The 14,773-nt window shown below is 35.6% G+C and overlaps 1 protein-coding gene across 3 annotated transcripts in view; it reads left to right on the plus strand.

The window, feature by feature from the left end:
* LOC106463186 (abnormal cell migration protein 13-like) overlaps positions 1-14,773 on the plus strand; it is a 31,833-nt gene that overhangs the window by 9,481 nt on the left and 7,579 nt on the right. For all 3 annotated transcript variants that reach the window (XM_013923180.2, XM_022390629.1, XM_022390631.1), the window contains exons 2-4: positions 1,636-1,771; positions 1,942-2,379; positions 4,557-4,691. In XM_013923180.2, the coding sequence (XP_013778634.1) occupies positions 1,693-1,771; positions 1,942-2,379; positions 4,557-4,691 (652 nt within the window). In that variant the 5' untranslated portion in view covers positions 1,636-1,692. The remainder of the gene's footprint in view (positions 1-1,635; positions 1,772-1,941; positions 2,380-4,556; positions 4,692-14,773) is intronic.

The following is a 14,773-nucleotide window of genomic DNA, read 5'->3' on the forward strand; positions in this document are numbered from 1 at the left end:
TTCTTTTGAAAAATGAAGAGTTAGGGGGATCTGATTGAGGTGTTTAAGATTGTGAGGAGAATTGATAGTGTTGATACATCATCTTTTTTTTTATTTAACAGTTAGAATAGTAGGAATAGGAACCATAAATATAAATTTTGGCAAGGTAGGAGTCATCTTCAGTTAAGACAGTTTCATTTTTATAACAGGGTGGTTGGCCTATGGGCTGGGTTGCCTTCAGATGTTGTAGAGGTAGTAAATTTAAGTGAGCTTAAGAACAAGCTTGATAAGTATATGAATGATAAGGGCTGGCTTTAAGATTTTTTTTAAAATCATTTTAGTTGAGTTTAGAAGATGGAACAGCCGAGATGGACCAATAGGTTCCATGTTGTCCCAAAACATTTTGTTATAAGTAAGATAGTTTGTACAATATATTTAGTTAACTATCCTCATTATTAGGTATATTTTTAGTTTTGATTCATAAAGATAGCTTGCTTTGATTAAAAATTTTATTAATTTAACATTAGAGGTGCCAAAATGACCAGGTGTGACAAATTGGTGTGTTCTTCAAAGTTTCAAGTGTGCATGTGTGTGTGTGTGCGTGTGTTACTTGTGCTTACTTGGCAGACTGAAGGCAGAAAATTGGCATGGGGTTACTTGCATCATAGAAATTATAGTTTTTATATAACCCTTCTGAGGCACCACGTGATTGGCATTACTTTCTCTCTCTCTGAAACACAAAAATGTTTTTAAATTACTTCAAGCTGTAAGTATAGAATAAATAATTAAGGTTACCATGGGGATACATTGCACCCATGGATATCACTATACCTATACACCAACGAATGTTTTCATGGAAACCAAATAATTATTGCTACATGGAATAATTTCTGGTTTGAATAACTTTCATATGCAGTAAACATTCTAAATTGGATGTGGTTTAACTAAATACATGTAAAAGTAGTAGCACAGAACAACTTCTTTATTGAACACATGCACCTATAAACACCAAATAAGTTATTACTGGTTTAAATATCTACATATACTAGAATAGTTTCTCGTAAATAATTTCAATTATGAATTACAAAGGCACTCACTCAGAGGATGCATCCTCTGCCTTGCATTGTTTTCAAGATTTTTAAGTAACAAACCTAAACAATTCATCACCCTCAATAAATGTAGGTCAAGGTGTGAAAATGCTTTATCTCAATTCTGACCATTTTGAAAATCCTGATTTGCTATCATCATAATGAAAGTGAGTAACCTCTATTGTGACCTTGTCCTTTAGTCAACAGAACTTATTTCATTGAGGGACACTACTTTTGTATAAATTGAACTAAAATCAGATAAGCTTTTTGAGTTATACTGTTCACACACACAAAAACAAAATGGAAACAATACCACCACCATTGGGAGGTGGTAATTATTTGTTTTCACTTGTCTATTGTGTATCGTACTCTTTAGCTATGTTCTGTATAGTGCTGTGTGCAATAAACAGATATGTTAATCGAATGATCTTGATGATAAGTTAAGCATTTGTTGTCTCTAAATATGTAATTGTGTGTGTAATATTATAGGTAATATTAACTCGTGGTTAAAAAATGTCAGCTTTTCATGTGTTATGTTTAATTTTACTTGTTTTATTCGTTTCTGCAGGGCTGCAAAGACATAGCATTTACCACCAGAAAACGTTGCTATAATTCTATAGGCAAAATGTTTTCCAAACTTTTGTTTTGGATATTTCTTGCAAACTATCTATCTCTCAGTCTGGCTGGTGCTAAGCAAGAAAATTGTAAGTATTTTTGGCAATTTCTCCTAAAGGTTTGTTTTTGGCTATAATTGTGTACTTGTATGAATATATATTACAAATTTAATACTTTTAGGGTTTATTCTAAGACTTTTGTTATCTTTTGTTTTTCCTTCTTATGTTGTATTAAATTTTCCATTTTTTTTCCTATGCAGATTTTTTAACAGATTATTGTCAGTTAAACAGTCAAGATCCTGCAGTTTTAGTCTTATCCAAAAATGGCCAGTACTCAGCTGGCACACTTAAACTTGCACAAGTCCTCACTGGCCAACCATTTTATAAAGCAGGTATGAACTGTTCTTTAATACTTTGTGCTCCAGTAGGATACCAGCTGCTACTAACATTCTCATTTGTTAACATAAGATCCTGTGAGTTTGATGAGTTATTAGTGATCACTGGTCAGTCCAACCAAACAAATTATAGTGATCCCATATGTGGCCAGCACAAGTGCCATGATGAAGACTGTCCAGAGCTGGATTTTGTGTCCACTCTCAAACTTCCTAACATAACCGTGAAGTTTCAGAGTTCCACAGAAGGAAATATCACTTTTAATTACACAGGATTTGAAGCCACTTTCACTGTGTTTGATTCTGGTAAGTTGCAGTAAATATCATTGTTTTCTGTACTTTTAATATAATAAACCACATAGGATAAAAAAATTAAATAAATCACCAGATAGGAAATACCTTAAATTAAGTGCTTTTCAAAATTTTATTTTTCAGGGGTGATGGTGAAAGGTCTACCTTTAGCAAGTCCTCTTGTTATTGAGATTTTTGAATTTTGACTCTATTTTGTATCGATTCTATCATCATTACAGATATTTTTCATTACTTCTCACTTTATTAGAAATTAATGGCCAAAAAAAGACATATGGTTTATGTTTAAATTTTTTCAATTGATAGTTTTTGTAAAAATTATTTAGCTTAATTTTATTTCTTATCTGTAAAAGGAAGGTTTAGTTGACATAAGAACAGTCATTTCTAAAATATTGCTCTTTGGCACGTATATCCAATTGAACTTGAATATCTCGGTACATGACATTTTAAGTGTGCCTCATCTGCTTCTTGTCAGTTATTTTCCATTATGAACTGATGTTTAAAATTTTACACTACAATTTTACATCTTAAATCTAGATATATATACTATATTACATTGAAAGGATTATTTTTGAAACATTTAATATCTGTAGTTATTGTAAAATTATCAAGAAGGTGACTTATTTACAGAAATAAACACATCCGCTACACATGTTGAATGCTTTGTAATTAAATTGCATATCCTGTATATAGTATTTCATCTAAGCCATAATAAGCTAGTGTCCAAAAAATAAAACATTTCACAATATTAATTATTGTAAATTATATTATGACTAATTTTCAGCACAATTTTTGTTATCATAATTTATTTACAAATTTTAGGTTTCCATGTCTTTTTCTACTCATTTTCTTAATAATTGGCACGTTATTTTTCACACTTAATTACTTGTGATGAAAACTAACATGTTGATTCTAATGTAGTGATATTACACACTAATGAATTAGAATTGGGCAATTTATTTCATTAATCTCTATAATCGATTATTTATAAACAGTGATTATGTTGATTAGTGTCACGTAAACCAGCATTTTCTGAGATGCGAGGTGCACCCCCCACTTAGGGGTGCAAGCAATTAGGGTAGAGTCAGTAGTGCAATAATGCTAAATTAAATGTTTTAAGAAAATTTTTGTTAATGAAAGTAATAAGTAATTACTATAACACATATAGCATTTTAATAAGTATCCATGTATTACTTCTTGTCATTTAACTCATTTAAAAAAAGAGGGGGGGCACAAGAAACCATATTCGTTAAAAGGGGTTGTGGATGACAAAAGTTTGGCAAATGCTTACAAAAATCAGTTGATTAGTCAAAATTAGTGTTTCTAATTTTTCATTATTCCAACTGTACATGTAATTGAACTATTAGTACCAAACTTACTCACCCTGTCTTTGTTATGGATACAAAGCCTTTCTGTCATGACAATAATTTTGAACTGTGACTAGAGGGAAAGTAACTGGCTAGCAGTGCCCGTTGACAGCTATTTTCTTTTTTCTTCTCCTTTTGAACTGTTAACTAGAGGGAGTACAAGTGTGTGGCAGCCCTGCTGCTAATTTATTTTATTTATTTTGTTGCTGAACTGCTGACTAGAGGAAAGGCAACTCTGTGGCAGCACCCACCACCAACCTTTTTTTTATTATTGCTTGTATGTGGTGTGGTTTAAGGAACTCTGTACCAATCAATTAATGTGGCTATTGATTCATCAATCATCAAATACCAATAATTGCCCAGCTCTAGTAATGATGGACATGTGTGCATCCACTACCTAAGAGAATGTGTCTATTTGATAGCTAATATAAGGATTATATACATTAATTTGAAGGTCTAAAAACAGAAAGCAGTAAGACACACAAGAGTTTAAGTGATGTTATAGATGCATCAAAAGGACTTGCAGCTACAAAGTTACATTGCTGTTCACAGTAAGATTTTGTCTGATTGCCCTAAATTATGTAAATGGTTTAAGAACTTAATTTTTTTATTTCTCAATTTCATAAAATATACTGCTTGAAGTTCCATTTGTGTAAATTTTCAATGCAAATGTCTAAAATATTGAAGCATTAACCAGTAACTTAGCATATTCTAAAGAGTTTTTATCAAGTTTGAAATAAAAGACAATACAAGATAAAGATTTTACACTTTTCACTGTAATTATTTTATTTCTGTTCATATTCTCAGTGGACAATGTCACTCACTCCTGTGAAGGAAGTGAACGTTTCCGGTGTAACAATGGACGATGTATATGGCAAAACTTCTACTGCAATGGACACAATAATTGTGGTGATCGAAGTGATGAACCTTTCTACTGTCCACGTGAGTTTGTAGTTTATCTATTGATTGTTTCATTTTACAGATATTTACAGTGTTAATATTTTTGTATGTACAGTTATTGTACTTGAGTAATTGGCATTGGTGCTAGTTTTTATTGAATTTTTAAACATGTTTTTTTATATAAGATTAAATTAATGATAACTTTACTAGGTTGGAAATGGACATTCTGATTGGTTCAGTCATGCTCAGCAATTATGTTAAAATTTAACTGTTTTTTGAAATAATAAACCACAAAAATCTTTGAATTCCATTTGTACTGCATTAATGCACAAGGAAATAAAAAGTTTAAATGGAAATGCAAAGTAAGTTTTTTGTTGTTTTTTAAAAGCATTGAGTGTATAAGTAGTTGTTAGTAGAGGCAGTAGCCATACAGTGTATATAACATTTTGATTAAGTTATGAACAACTTTGGAAAATCATCCAGTTTTACATTGCAGAGAAAGCATAATATTTTCTTTTTCCCTTTTTCCATGTCTCATCCATTCACATATCTTTGATCTTAGCTTTAGTATCATTATTGAAAATTCCAAGCATCTATTTGTAATTTTATCTGTACTTTTATTTAACTTATGGATAATTTTTAAATCATTAATATTAATTAAGAAAAGAAATAACTGTGTTATTTTAGATTACATTAACTAAGAGTCTACCATCCTTTTGCATTAAGTAAGTAGATACAGTGTAGTTAGCTGGAAATGAGTTGGCCTAACATCATGATACTTATCCATTACATTAGGAATTCGTTTTAGTAACATGACATTCACATACTATTTGAACTAAGTTATTTACATTTTACCACAAAAATGTTTTGAGAATTATCACTTGTAATGATTTTGAAAGATTTGCTACATTTGTGAAACTGGATTTTGCTGACATATTCTGCTATGACAGAAGAGCTGATAGACTGTTTGACAGTTTCTTTGTTGTCTCATGGTGTAACTATTGCCAGATTGGCTTCTTTACCTATTCTTTTCCTTTGTTTTCACAAAAACAGTGGTTGAATAATTGCACATAGTCTTTTTAACCAATATACGTATTATAAAAGATGTGTAGATGATGCTTTTTCTATTTTCAAGGACTCAAATGGGGTTTCTCAGATTTTAGAATATTTAAATAGTAAGCATAAAGTATTAATTTACTGTTAAACATCAACGAGGTCATAAACTTGAGTTTTTGAACACAAGTGCAAAATTGAGATGGTAAATTTGACTGCAACTTTTACCTTAAAAAAATTTACTGGCCTTTATTTTAATCTTACAAGCTGTGTGCCAACTGTATTTAAAGATAACCTAGTGAACATTTTAGTCCAATGTGCATATTAAATCTCAAGTACTTAGCAATTTTTGCACTCAGAACTGCGCAACATCAGAAATTGTCTATGGAAAAATAACTTTACTATTTATCTGATTAATTGAATAATTTGTGTTTACTTCAATAAACAAAAGTACTTAAATGTCCAGTCTATATAATCTTGCCATATACTGGAAAGTATTATTTGTATGTGAAAACCAATAATTATGCACCCAGGGTTGTAGCTAGGATAATTGTCGGTGGAAAAAACCAGTCTAGCCCATAGATGCATGTGCCTGCAGCTGTTGCCATTGTACCCCCCCTCGTACAAGCAAAATAAGAAGTTATTATTTTCATGTTTATGATTTTAATGACTTTGGAAATATGTAACTTCCTTTAGAAAGTCCAATAGAGCAGTCATTAGGCAAACACATGTTATAAGGTGAATGACTAGTCAGTCACAAGGCAAATACATGTTATAAAGTGAACAACTGGTATAAAAAAAATAAGGGTGGAGACAAATTTTACTCCAGTCCGAGTTTTATTTTTCTGATTGATCTATTTTTAACATCAGGTAATTGATTCAAATTAGTCATAATTAGATTTAAAAACGTTCTTATACAAAAACACATGGATATCTCAAATAGAAAAGTATATCAATAAAATTTTGAAAATATTTTTACACACCACATAAACTTTTACTAGAAAGAAAATAGGCTTTGTATGGTATCCACTGTGGATGATATTGTCTGATGTGCTATGCTACGTACAAGTGAATTAATGAGGCATGTAGTTTTTCTCGTGAACTCTTCTTGAAAAGTATTTCCGATACGGTACATTACCTCCACTCACATAAATATCTATTCTCGTTCAGTGCTGCCCCCTATAAGCAAAAAAAAAACAATGCATGCCACAAGCCTTTTATCTCCCCTTAATTGGAATTGACTGATTCCAATACATCTCTCATGCAAAATGTCATGCAACAACCCTCCACCAATGATAGTGCAACATACTCTTATGATGTATGTGATGCCCTCTATTCAATTCTACCGAACTATCACTTCTCGTTTGGCAGTACTTTTGTTCAGATGTTTTTTTATTCTCTTGGTGCTCTTCATGTGATTTGCATTTGTGACTTTAATCATTTAATTTCTGAAGTGGGATTTCTTAATTAATTTATTTTCTTTACATTGAAGAAGTATTTTACTTTAACTTCATTTCCCAATCATTTTTTTTTCCTCACACTCGCATTTTTTTACATCAAACACTTTTGTTTGGTATATATATATATTTCTACAATGAATTCTGAGGTTAATGTTACCTCTTTGAGTATCGTACCTCCTATTAGCACTATTTCATGGGCTGCAGGTGGGGGAGAATCGTCATTGGATTTATCTGGGATTATCTGTCATGAGATTGATCATCATACGAGTCCACCTCCTCCTCCTGAACTTGCCCCACTTCCTCCTGAGCAAGCCAAACTTGTTCTGGCTGATGAAGATTTTGATAGCCTTGTTCCACTACCAGATTTTCCCGTGTCTTCCTATGCCCCACCTGTGGAATCAACTAGGTCTAATACCACATTTTTAGACATGATTTCTCAGGTATGTGGTATTTTATCCATTTCCCTGAGTTCCTATGATCCTGTCCTTCTTTGTTGCATGATAGTTCTTCCTCTCCTTAATTAGTTTTCCCACCCTTCCTGGGTATTAGGGTTCATGCTGAGTAACTTGCTTCACAATTGGTTGAGGGGGCCAGCATTCCTTGTCCTCCATGGGTTACAAGTCAGTTTGTATTAGTTTACCATCAGGCTGACTGTTCGTTTCTCAACTATCAACAGTTGGGGTTGATTTTACCTGTGTAGGGGGCAGCCCCTCAGGGTTTGCACAGACCTTGAAAAGTCCTTGAATTTAGGTCTATCCTTGAAAACTCCTTGAATTTTATAATATCCTTGAAAAGTGCTTGATTTTTCCCATTCAACCTTGAAAAGTCCTTGAATTTTGAATTGAGAAAAAATTGTTTCCTATTTGTAAAAATCCCATTACATCTAGAGTGTTCGTATTAGTACGGGATAAATTATCAAATTTAATATAATTTTTAAAAAATCACATCATTGTTTGAGTGCTGGCCATGTGTTTTCAGTCGCATATTTACCGATGTGCACACACTCCATCTCGGCAAATTTCTGAAATTGATATATTCGTCAATTTCCGAGTGAGTCGCATGGCAAATGGTGCATGACCTTGCACCACTTGTATTATAATACAAATATTTGAACACGATGCCTGCAGGTGTTTCCACTTTTAGCCATGCATGGCTCTTAGATAAGAACTTAAATCAATGGGTTCGAGAGGTAAAGGGGGACACACACAAAGCATTGTGTGCAATTTGCAACAAAATTATTGATCTATCCTCAATGAGATTGAGTGCCCTGACTTCACATAGTAAAAGTGAAAAGCATAAGGATCTTATGAAGGCCACAAATTATGGGGGATTGCATGTTGTTTGGTGGAAAATTGGAAGAAATTAGACCTAGATCTGTTGAATTTAAGACGGCAACTGGATCTAGTGTCCGTAGTAGCAATGCCGATGATAATGACAATGTCAGTGACAGTGGTGATATTGATGAGTCAAGCAATTTGAGGCCTACTAGACCTAGTGCTAGTGCGAATAGTACTAGTACACTCAATAAGCCTAGCTCTACGCCAATATTGTGTAACAAAAATTATGTTCTTAAAGCAGAAATTTTGTGGACACTTTACACTGTGTCAAAACATCATTTATATAAGTCTAATGAAGAAATTTCATTATTATTCAGCCAAATGTTTCCAGACAGCAAAATCTCAAAACAATTTAGTTGTGGAGATAGAAAATCGGCATATTTATGTGTGTTTGGACTAGCTGAACATTTCAAGAGTCGTCCTTTAGAAAACATTGGGGATGACTACTACGCTGTTCTTTTTGATGAAAGCCTAAAAAACAGATGGCTGTACATGTACACTATTGGTCAGACAACAGAGTAGTTACCAGCTACTTGGATTCAAAATTTCTTGGTAAGGATAACAATTAGCATTTCTTTCTTTTTGATTAGACCCTATATAATTAGAAACTTAAAATTAAAAAAGTTAAATAGATAGATAATGTCTTACTAATCTAACCTCTAGGCCTGTTCCTTGGTTATTGGGAACTGGTCTGACTTGAATAAATAATTTGCAAAGAAAATAAAAACTTAGATTTCATTTATTAAAATTTTATAAACATTCTGTTGCAATTTATTAGTTTGTATGTGTTTTTATTTTAGGTCATGCAACTGCAGAAGACATGGTTGCACATTTCGAAGAAAGAGTAGAGATGTTGAAAAAAACCCAAGTTAGTGCAAATAAGCATGGACAGGACAAATGTTAACTGGAAATTCCATGACATCATGAATAAAAAAATATTGAATGACTTCCAGTCATCTCTGATGAATATTGGTTCCTGTGGTCTTCACGTAGTGAACAACAGTTTTAAGACAGGGGTAAAAGCTTCCTCGTGGGGCATAGATTCTTTGTTGTCTGCATTATATTATTTATTCAAAGATTTCCTAGCAAGGAGAGAGGACTTTGAACTGTTGACCAAAAGTTCCAGGTTACCACTGAAGTGTGGGATAATATAGTAAAGTTTGTGGGAGCAGCTGAAGCTAAAACATTGATCGGACAAGCTCATCAAGGCAAAGATTAATTTCTTCCAGGTGGTGGCTGGAGAAATGTAGCCATTTCTTCAGAAGTACCAAATGGACTGGCCATTGGTTTGCTTTTTTGGCATTTGACTTATCTTGTATGGTAAGAGTATTGATGAGAAGATTTATAAAGGAGGATGTTCTCACTGCTGTTAAAACCACAGAAAAACTCATGGATATTGACATTAATGATAAAGCAAATCATGTAAACTACAAGAAAGTTGACATTGGTTTAATGACCACCAAAGCCTTGAAAGATGCAAGTGGTGTTTCTGAGAGAAGGCTGTTGGAATTCCGAATGGAATGCATATCATTTCTGGTGGCAACTCTGGAAAAATAAAGGAAAAATGCCCATTGACATATTCACTGATAAGGTCGTTGTCTTTCTTGGATCCAAGACAATGGTCAGGCCTGGGAACCAGTACTCATGTAGAACCAAATTCCAAAAAGTGGTTGATGTATATGTAGTACAAAGAAGGTGAAAGAAAATGATTCAGATGAAATTGTAAAGGATTATTCTAATTTCCTTGAAAACATCCCATGTGTTGCATCTGAGAAATTCACTGCCTTCAGTGTCAATAATGATAGAGTTGATGAACTGTTAGCTGGTTTGCTGAAAGATGATGAGAACTATGCGAAACTCTGGAATGCTGTGCAGATTTTGTTGTTACTGAGTCATGGCCAAGCAGATGTAGAACATGGGTTTTCTGTGAATAAGGAGGTTGAAAAGGAGAACCTACATGAGCATTCACTAGTGGCACAGAGACTTGTGTGTGATTATGTGGTGAAGGAAGGTGATGTGACTAAAGTACCAATAACTAATGCTCTGCTGGTTTCTGCAGCTATGTCAAGACAAAAGTACAACACCTACCTAGAAAAGGAAAGAAAAAAGAAGATAACAGAAGCACAACAAAGAAAGAGAAATAATGATCTGGAAGAAATAGAGGACATCAAGACAAAGAAACTTAGACTGAACCAGAACATTATCTCTCTCACAAAATCAGCAGATGATTTGGCAGAAATGGCAGAAAAACAGGCAACCTGTCCCTTGTAGTCAAATCCAATGCCTTTAGAAGAAGTGCAAAGGAAAAACAACAGAAATTAAATGACATTGGGAAACAGTTGGAGCAGAAAAGTGAACTTGCTCAGTGAACTGCTGGATTCATAAACATTATATTTTGTTTACCAGGGTACTTTTCATACTTAGAAGTTACAATTTTTTGCATACAATTTATGAAAAATTTTCATAATAAAGACATGTTATGAAATTTATATTAATAAATATATTTGTTCTATGTTTATATTATCTCTAAGCATTAAATCAACGTAGTCAGATTTTCCTTGAGAAGTCCTTGAATGAAATCCACAATTCTGTGTATGAACCCTGTGCATTTAATCCATGCCCAATTTTCCTGCCTTTGTCTTACCCTTACTTCTCTTCTATGGTATTTATCTACTATCTATCTCCTTTCCGAGGCAATTCACCGATACCCTGAGGGTTTTTCAAGGGAAAGCCTCTCCCTTATTACCTATACATTGATTAGATTGTCATATTTGGCTCTCACTTTACACATGTGGTTTCTCTGTTGTTGGGATCTTCTGGGTTGAGATGTGGCCTTGTCCCAGGTTTGTTTGCCACTCCCTTGTCTTAGGGACTTGCGTATGGCCCCTTTTCATTGGTGGTATATTTTCGATCGTGTACCTGATACTTTGGAATCACGTGTAGAGTCTGGGCATCAACACTCCACCCTTTTCTCGTTGGTAGCACGTTTGTTGAAGTTGGAGCCAAGACAAGCCCACATTCCTGTTTCCTTTCCTAGTCCTTTTCAGCCTTTACCTGTTCCTCTTTCCAGTGGTTTCTCATCTTGTTGTATTATTGGACGTAAATGGGCACGTCGCCAACAATACCAGTAACAACCTAGTGGGCTCTGGTCTGGTGGGAGCTCCATTGTATGAAAGTTTCCCTTTGCCAATCTTTCACCACAGATCTGAGGGTTCTTCAGGTTTCATCAAGGAACTTGTCCTACACTTTCTTCAGCCCTTATTTGTCTCAGGTACCCATTTCCTTCCCTATGCCTCGGAATCCTACCACCAACCCGCATCTGTCAAATGCAGGACCTTCTCTCTCAATAGACCATCGAACCTGTTTCTCATCTTTCTCCAGGCTTTTATTTCAGGCTGTTTTTTGTCCCCAAGAAAACTGGTGATTGGCAGCTTATAATAGATTTGTCCTGCCTCGGTCAATTTCTCAATCTGCCTTGTTTCTCACCCTCAGGTGGGCTTTTTCTCCAGGTTTATGGATGACCAAAATGGACATCGCAAATACTTATTTGCATATACGGATATCTTGTTAGTTGCACCCTATCTTCGGTTTGTTCACCACAGGGTGGCTAATCACTTTTGCACACTGCTCTTTGGGCTTGCTTTGCCCCCATATGTCTTTTGTCGGGTAGTCAGAGCATTCGCTCGCCACTTACGTGCTCTCGGGTTGCCCTTTCATCATTATATGGATGACTGGCTACTGTTAGCTCATTCTGAACAGGAATTCGCCCATCACACTCAAAAGTTGCTCCTGGAGGCAGCTCAGGTGGGATGGGTAATCAAGTTGAGAAGTCATACCTGCGACCTTTTTTTTTTCAACACCCATCTCAGGCACAACTTTCTACTCTTCTCCATGCTTATACTGCTCCCTCTATTACAGTTCGCAGGGTTTTATCACTTTTTTGGATGTTGTTTTCCATGGCAGCCTTTATCCCTTTAGGTTGCACTCTTCAGTGAGCTTTTCATGACCAATGGAATCTTGTGAGGGATCCTTTGATGTTTCTTATTGCCCTTCCTCCTACCCTGGTCAATGATCTGCATTGGTGGTTGGACAAGACACGCATGTTGGCAGGTGTCCTGCTTCTGCCTCCTCATCCAGATTTACACATTTTCTCAGATGTATCCTTTCAAGGATGAGGGACATGGGTCGATTAACAGAAAGCTTTTGGGTAATAGTCTGCAACTGAAATGTCTTATCATATCAACATCTTGGAGCTTCTTGCTGTATATCGTTCTTTGGTTCCTTTTTTTCATCTAACTAGAAATCATATGGTAATGATCCATTCTGACTTTTCTTCAGTGGTTGCTTATCTCAATCACCAGGGTAGCACCTGTTCTTGATCCCACTGTATCCATACGTTGGATCTTCTTTCTTGAGCCCACACACTAGATATTCATATCATTGCATTCATTTTCTGGGTGCTTTCAGTCTTGTCATGGATCAGCTTTCCTGTTCAGACAAAGTCTGTCCCACAAACTGGTCTCTCAATCCTCTTGTTTTCCAGTGGCTTTGCCTTCAGTGGGGTAGTCCTCACATCGATGCTTTTGCCTCGTACCTCAACCACAAATTGCCTCTGTATTGGTCTCTTGTCCCTCTCATTCTCTTGCTCTGGCTGTCAATGCTTTCAGACAGGAGTGGACCAACAAATATCTATATGTCTATTCCTTCGAATCAACTTCTTCATTAGCTGATTTTGATCATCCATACCACTCTGTGTCAAGTCCTTACTGGCCAGCTCAGCCATGGTTTCCACAGGTTCTGCAGCTCCAACTTACCCCTCCATTTCCTTTTCCTCTGACTTCATCCCTTCTTTGTCAACCTCAGTCACCTCTGTCTTTATGCCTGTTTTTTATCTGGTCCTTGGCGAGAAGATCCAGCTTGTCCTGACAGGTAGCTTTTTTTCTGGCTCGTTCCATTTGCCCTTCCTCCATGGAAGTTTATCAATGCAAATGGAACGTTTTCTGACATTGGTCTCTGGGTTGAGGTTTTTCCCCTGCTCCTCCCACTGTTCCTTGTATTGCAGATTTCCTCACTTGGCTTTTTGATCATGCAGGCTTGTCCCACATCTTTCGTTCTTCCTTATACCATAGGGTGTTTACCTCTCCTACTCTTTCCCTGTTGATGCGTTCCTTCCAGATTCATCATTTGCTGTGACGGGCTGCCCTTCTGGATTGGGATGTTAATGTGGTTCTTCACGGCCTCTCTTTGCCTCTGTTCAAACCATTTTCCATGTGCTCCTTGTTTCACCTTTCCCTTAAGACTTATTTCCTTCTCCTCTTAGCCTGTGGTCATCAAAGGTCTGATTTATTTGCCATCAATGTTTCACATACTCTTTATAATTCTAGATATCTTCTCCTTTATCCAGATCATTCTTTCCTCCCCTAAACTTTGGTGGCTCATGAGGGTTACTCCTCCTTTTTACTAATTTCCCTTCCTTTCATTTCCCACCTTTATCTATGGCCTGATCCGGATAGACTTCTATGTCCTGTACATGCTTTTTGCTGTTATGTTGCCTGCATGGCTTTCTTCCATGGTGCTCGTTCCCACATCTTTATTCCTTGGCAGTTGTCCTCTGTTCGTGATCTTTCTCCTTCCACCCTCACCAGTTGGTTTTGGCTTTTAATTCGATTGGTTTATTCCTCTTTATCATCTTCCTCCTGTTCTTGGTTGTGGGTGTCTTCTCATGAAATTCAACACCTTACCTTTTCATTGGTTTCTCATCTCCATCGTCCCTTGGAGGAAATTCTTCAATCGGGCATGCGGACTACCCTTAATATGTTTGTATCTCTCTATTTGCATAGGATCTCAGTTTCTTCCTCTTTGGCCATTCGCCTGTAGTCATTTTTCAAACTTCAGTGAGACTTTGACTGGGTAAATTATTTTTTATTATTCTTTATTTATTTTCAGGGCCTTTTTCCCTTTTTATTATTACTCATTGTTTGAATCCTGCTCTGTGGTGAGAGATGCCTGACCAGTTATTCTTTAACTGATCAAATCTACACTGTAAGGCCATGTCAACTTATATATTATATTTTCATGGCCACACAATGCACACTGCACAGATGGGGTGTTCCATGAGATTGCTTGTAGGTTTATCCTCGCAATGGAATTGCTTAAGAAATTTGCCCATCCCGGACCGTACTCACCCATGGATTACATGGGTAAAGCAGAAGTCAATATCTACCCATCCCTGCTATACCTTTATTGAATAAATTGGTATGGTCTGCTTTTAAAA

This window comes from Limulus polyphemus, unplaced genomic scaffold (genome assembly GCF_000517525.1).
Source record: "Limulus polyphemus unplaced genomic scaffold, Limulus_polyphemus-2.1.2 Scaffold1343, whole genome shotgun sequence".
NCBI classification, from domain to species: Eukaryota; Metazoa; Arthropoda; class Merostomata; order Xiphosura; family Limulidae; genus Limulus; species Limulus polyphemus.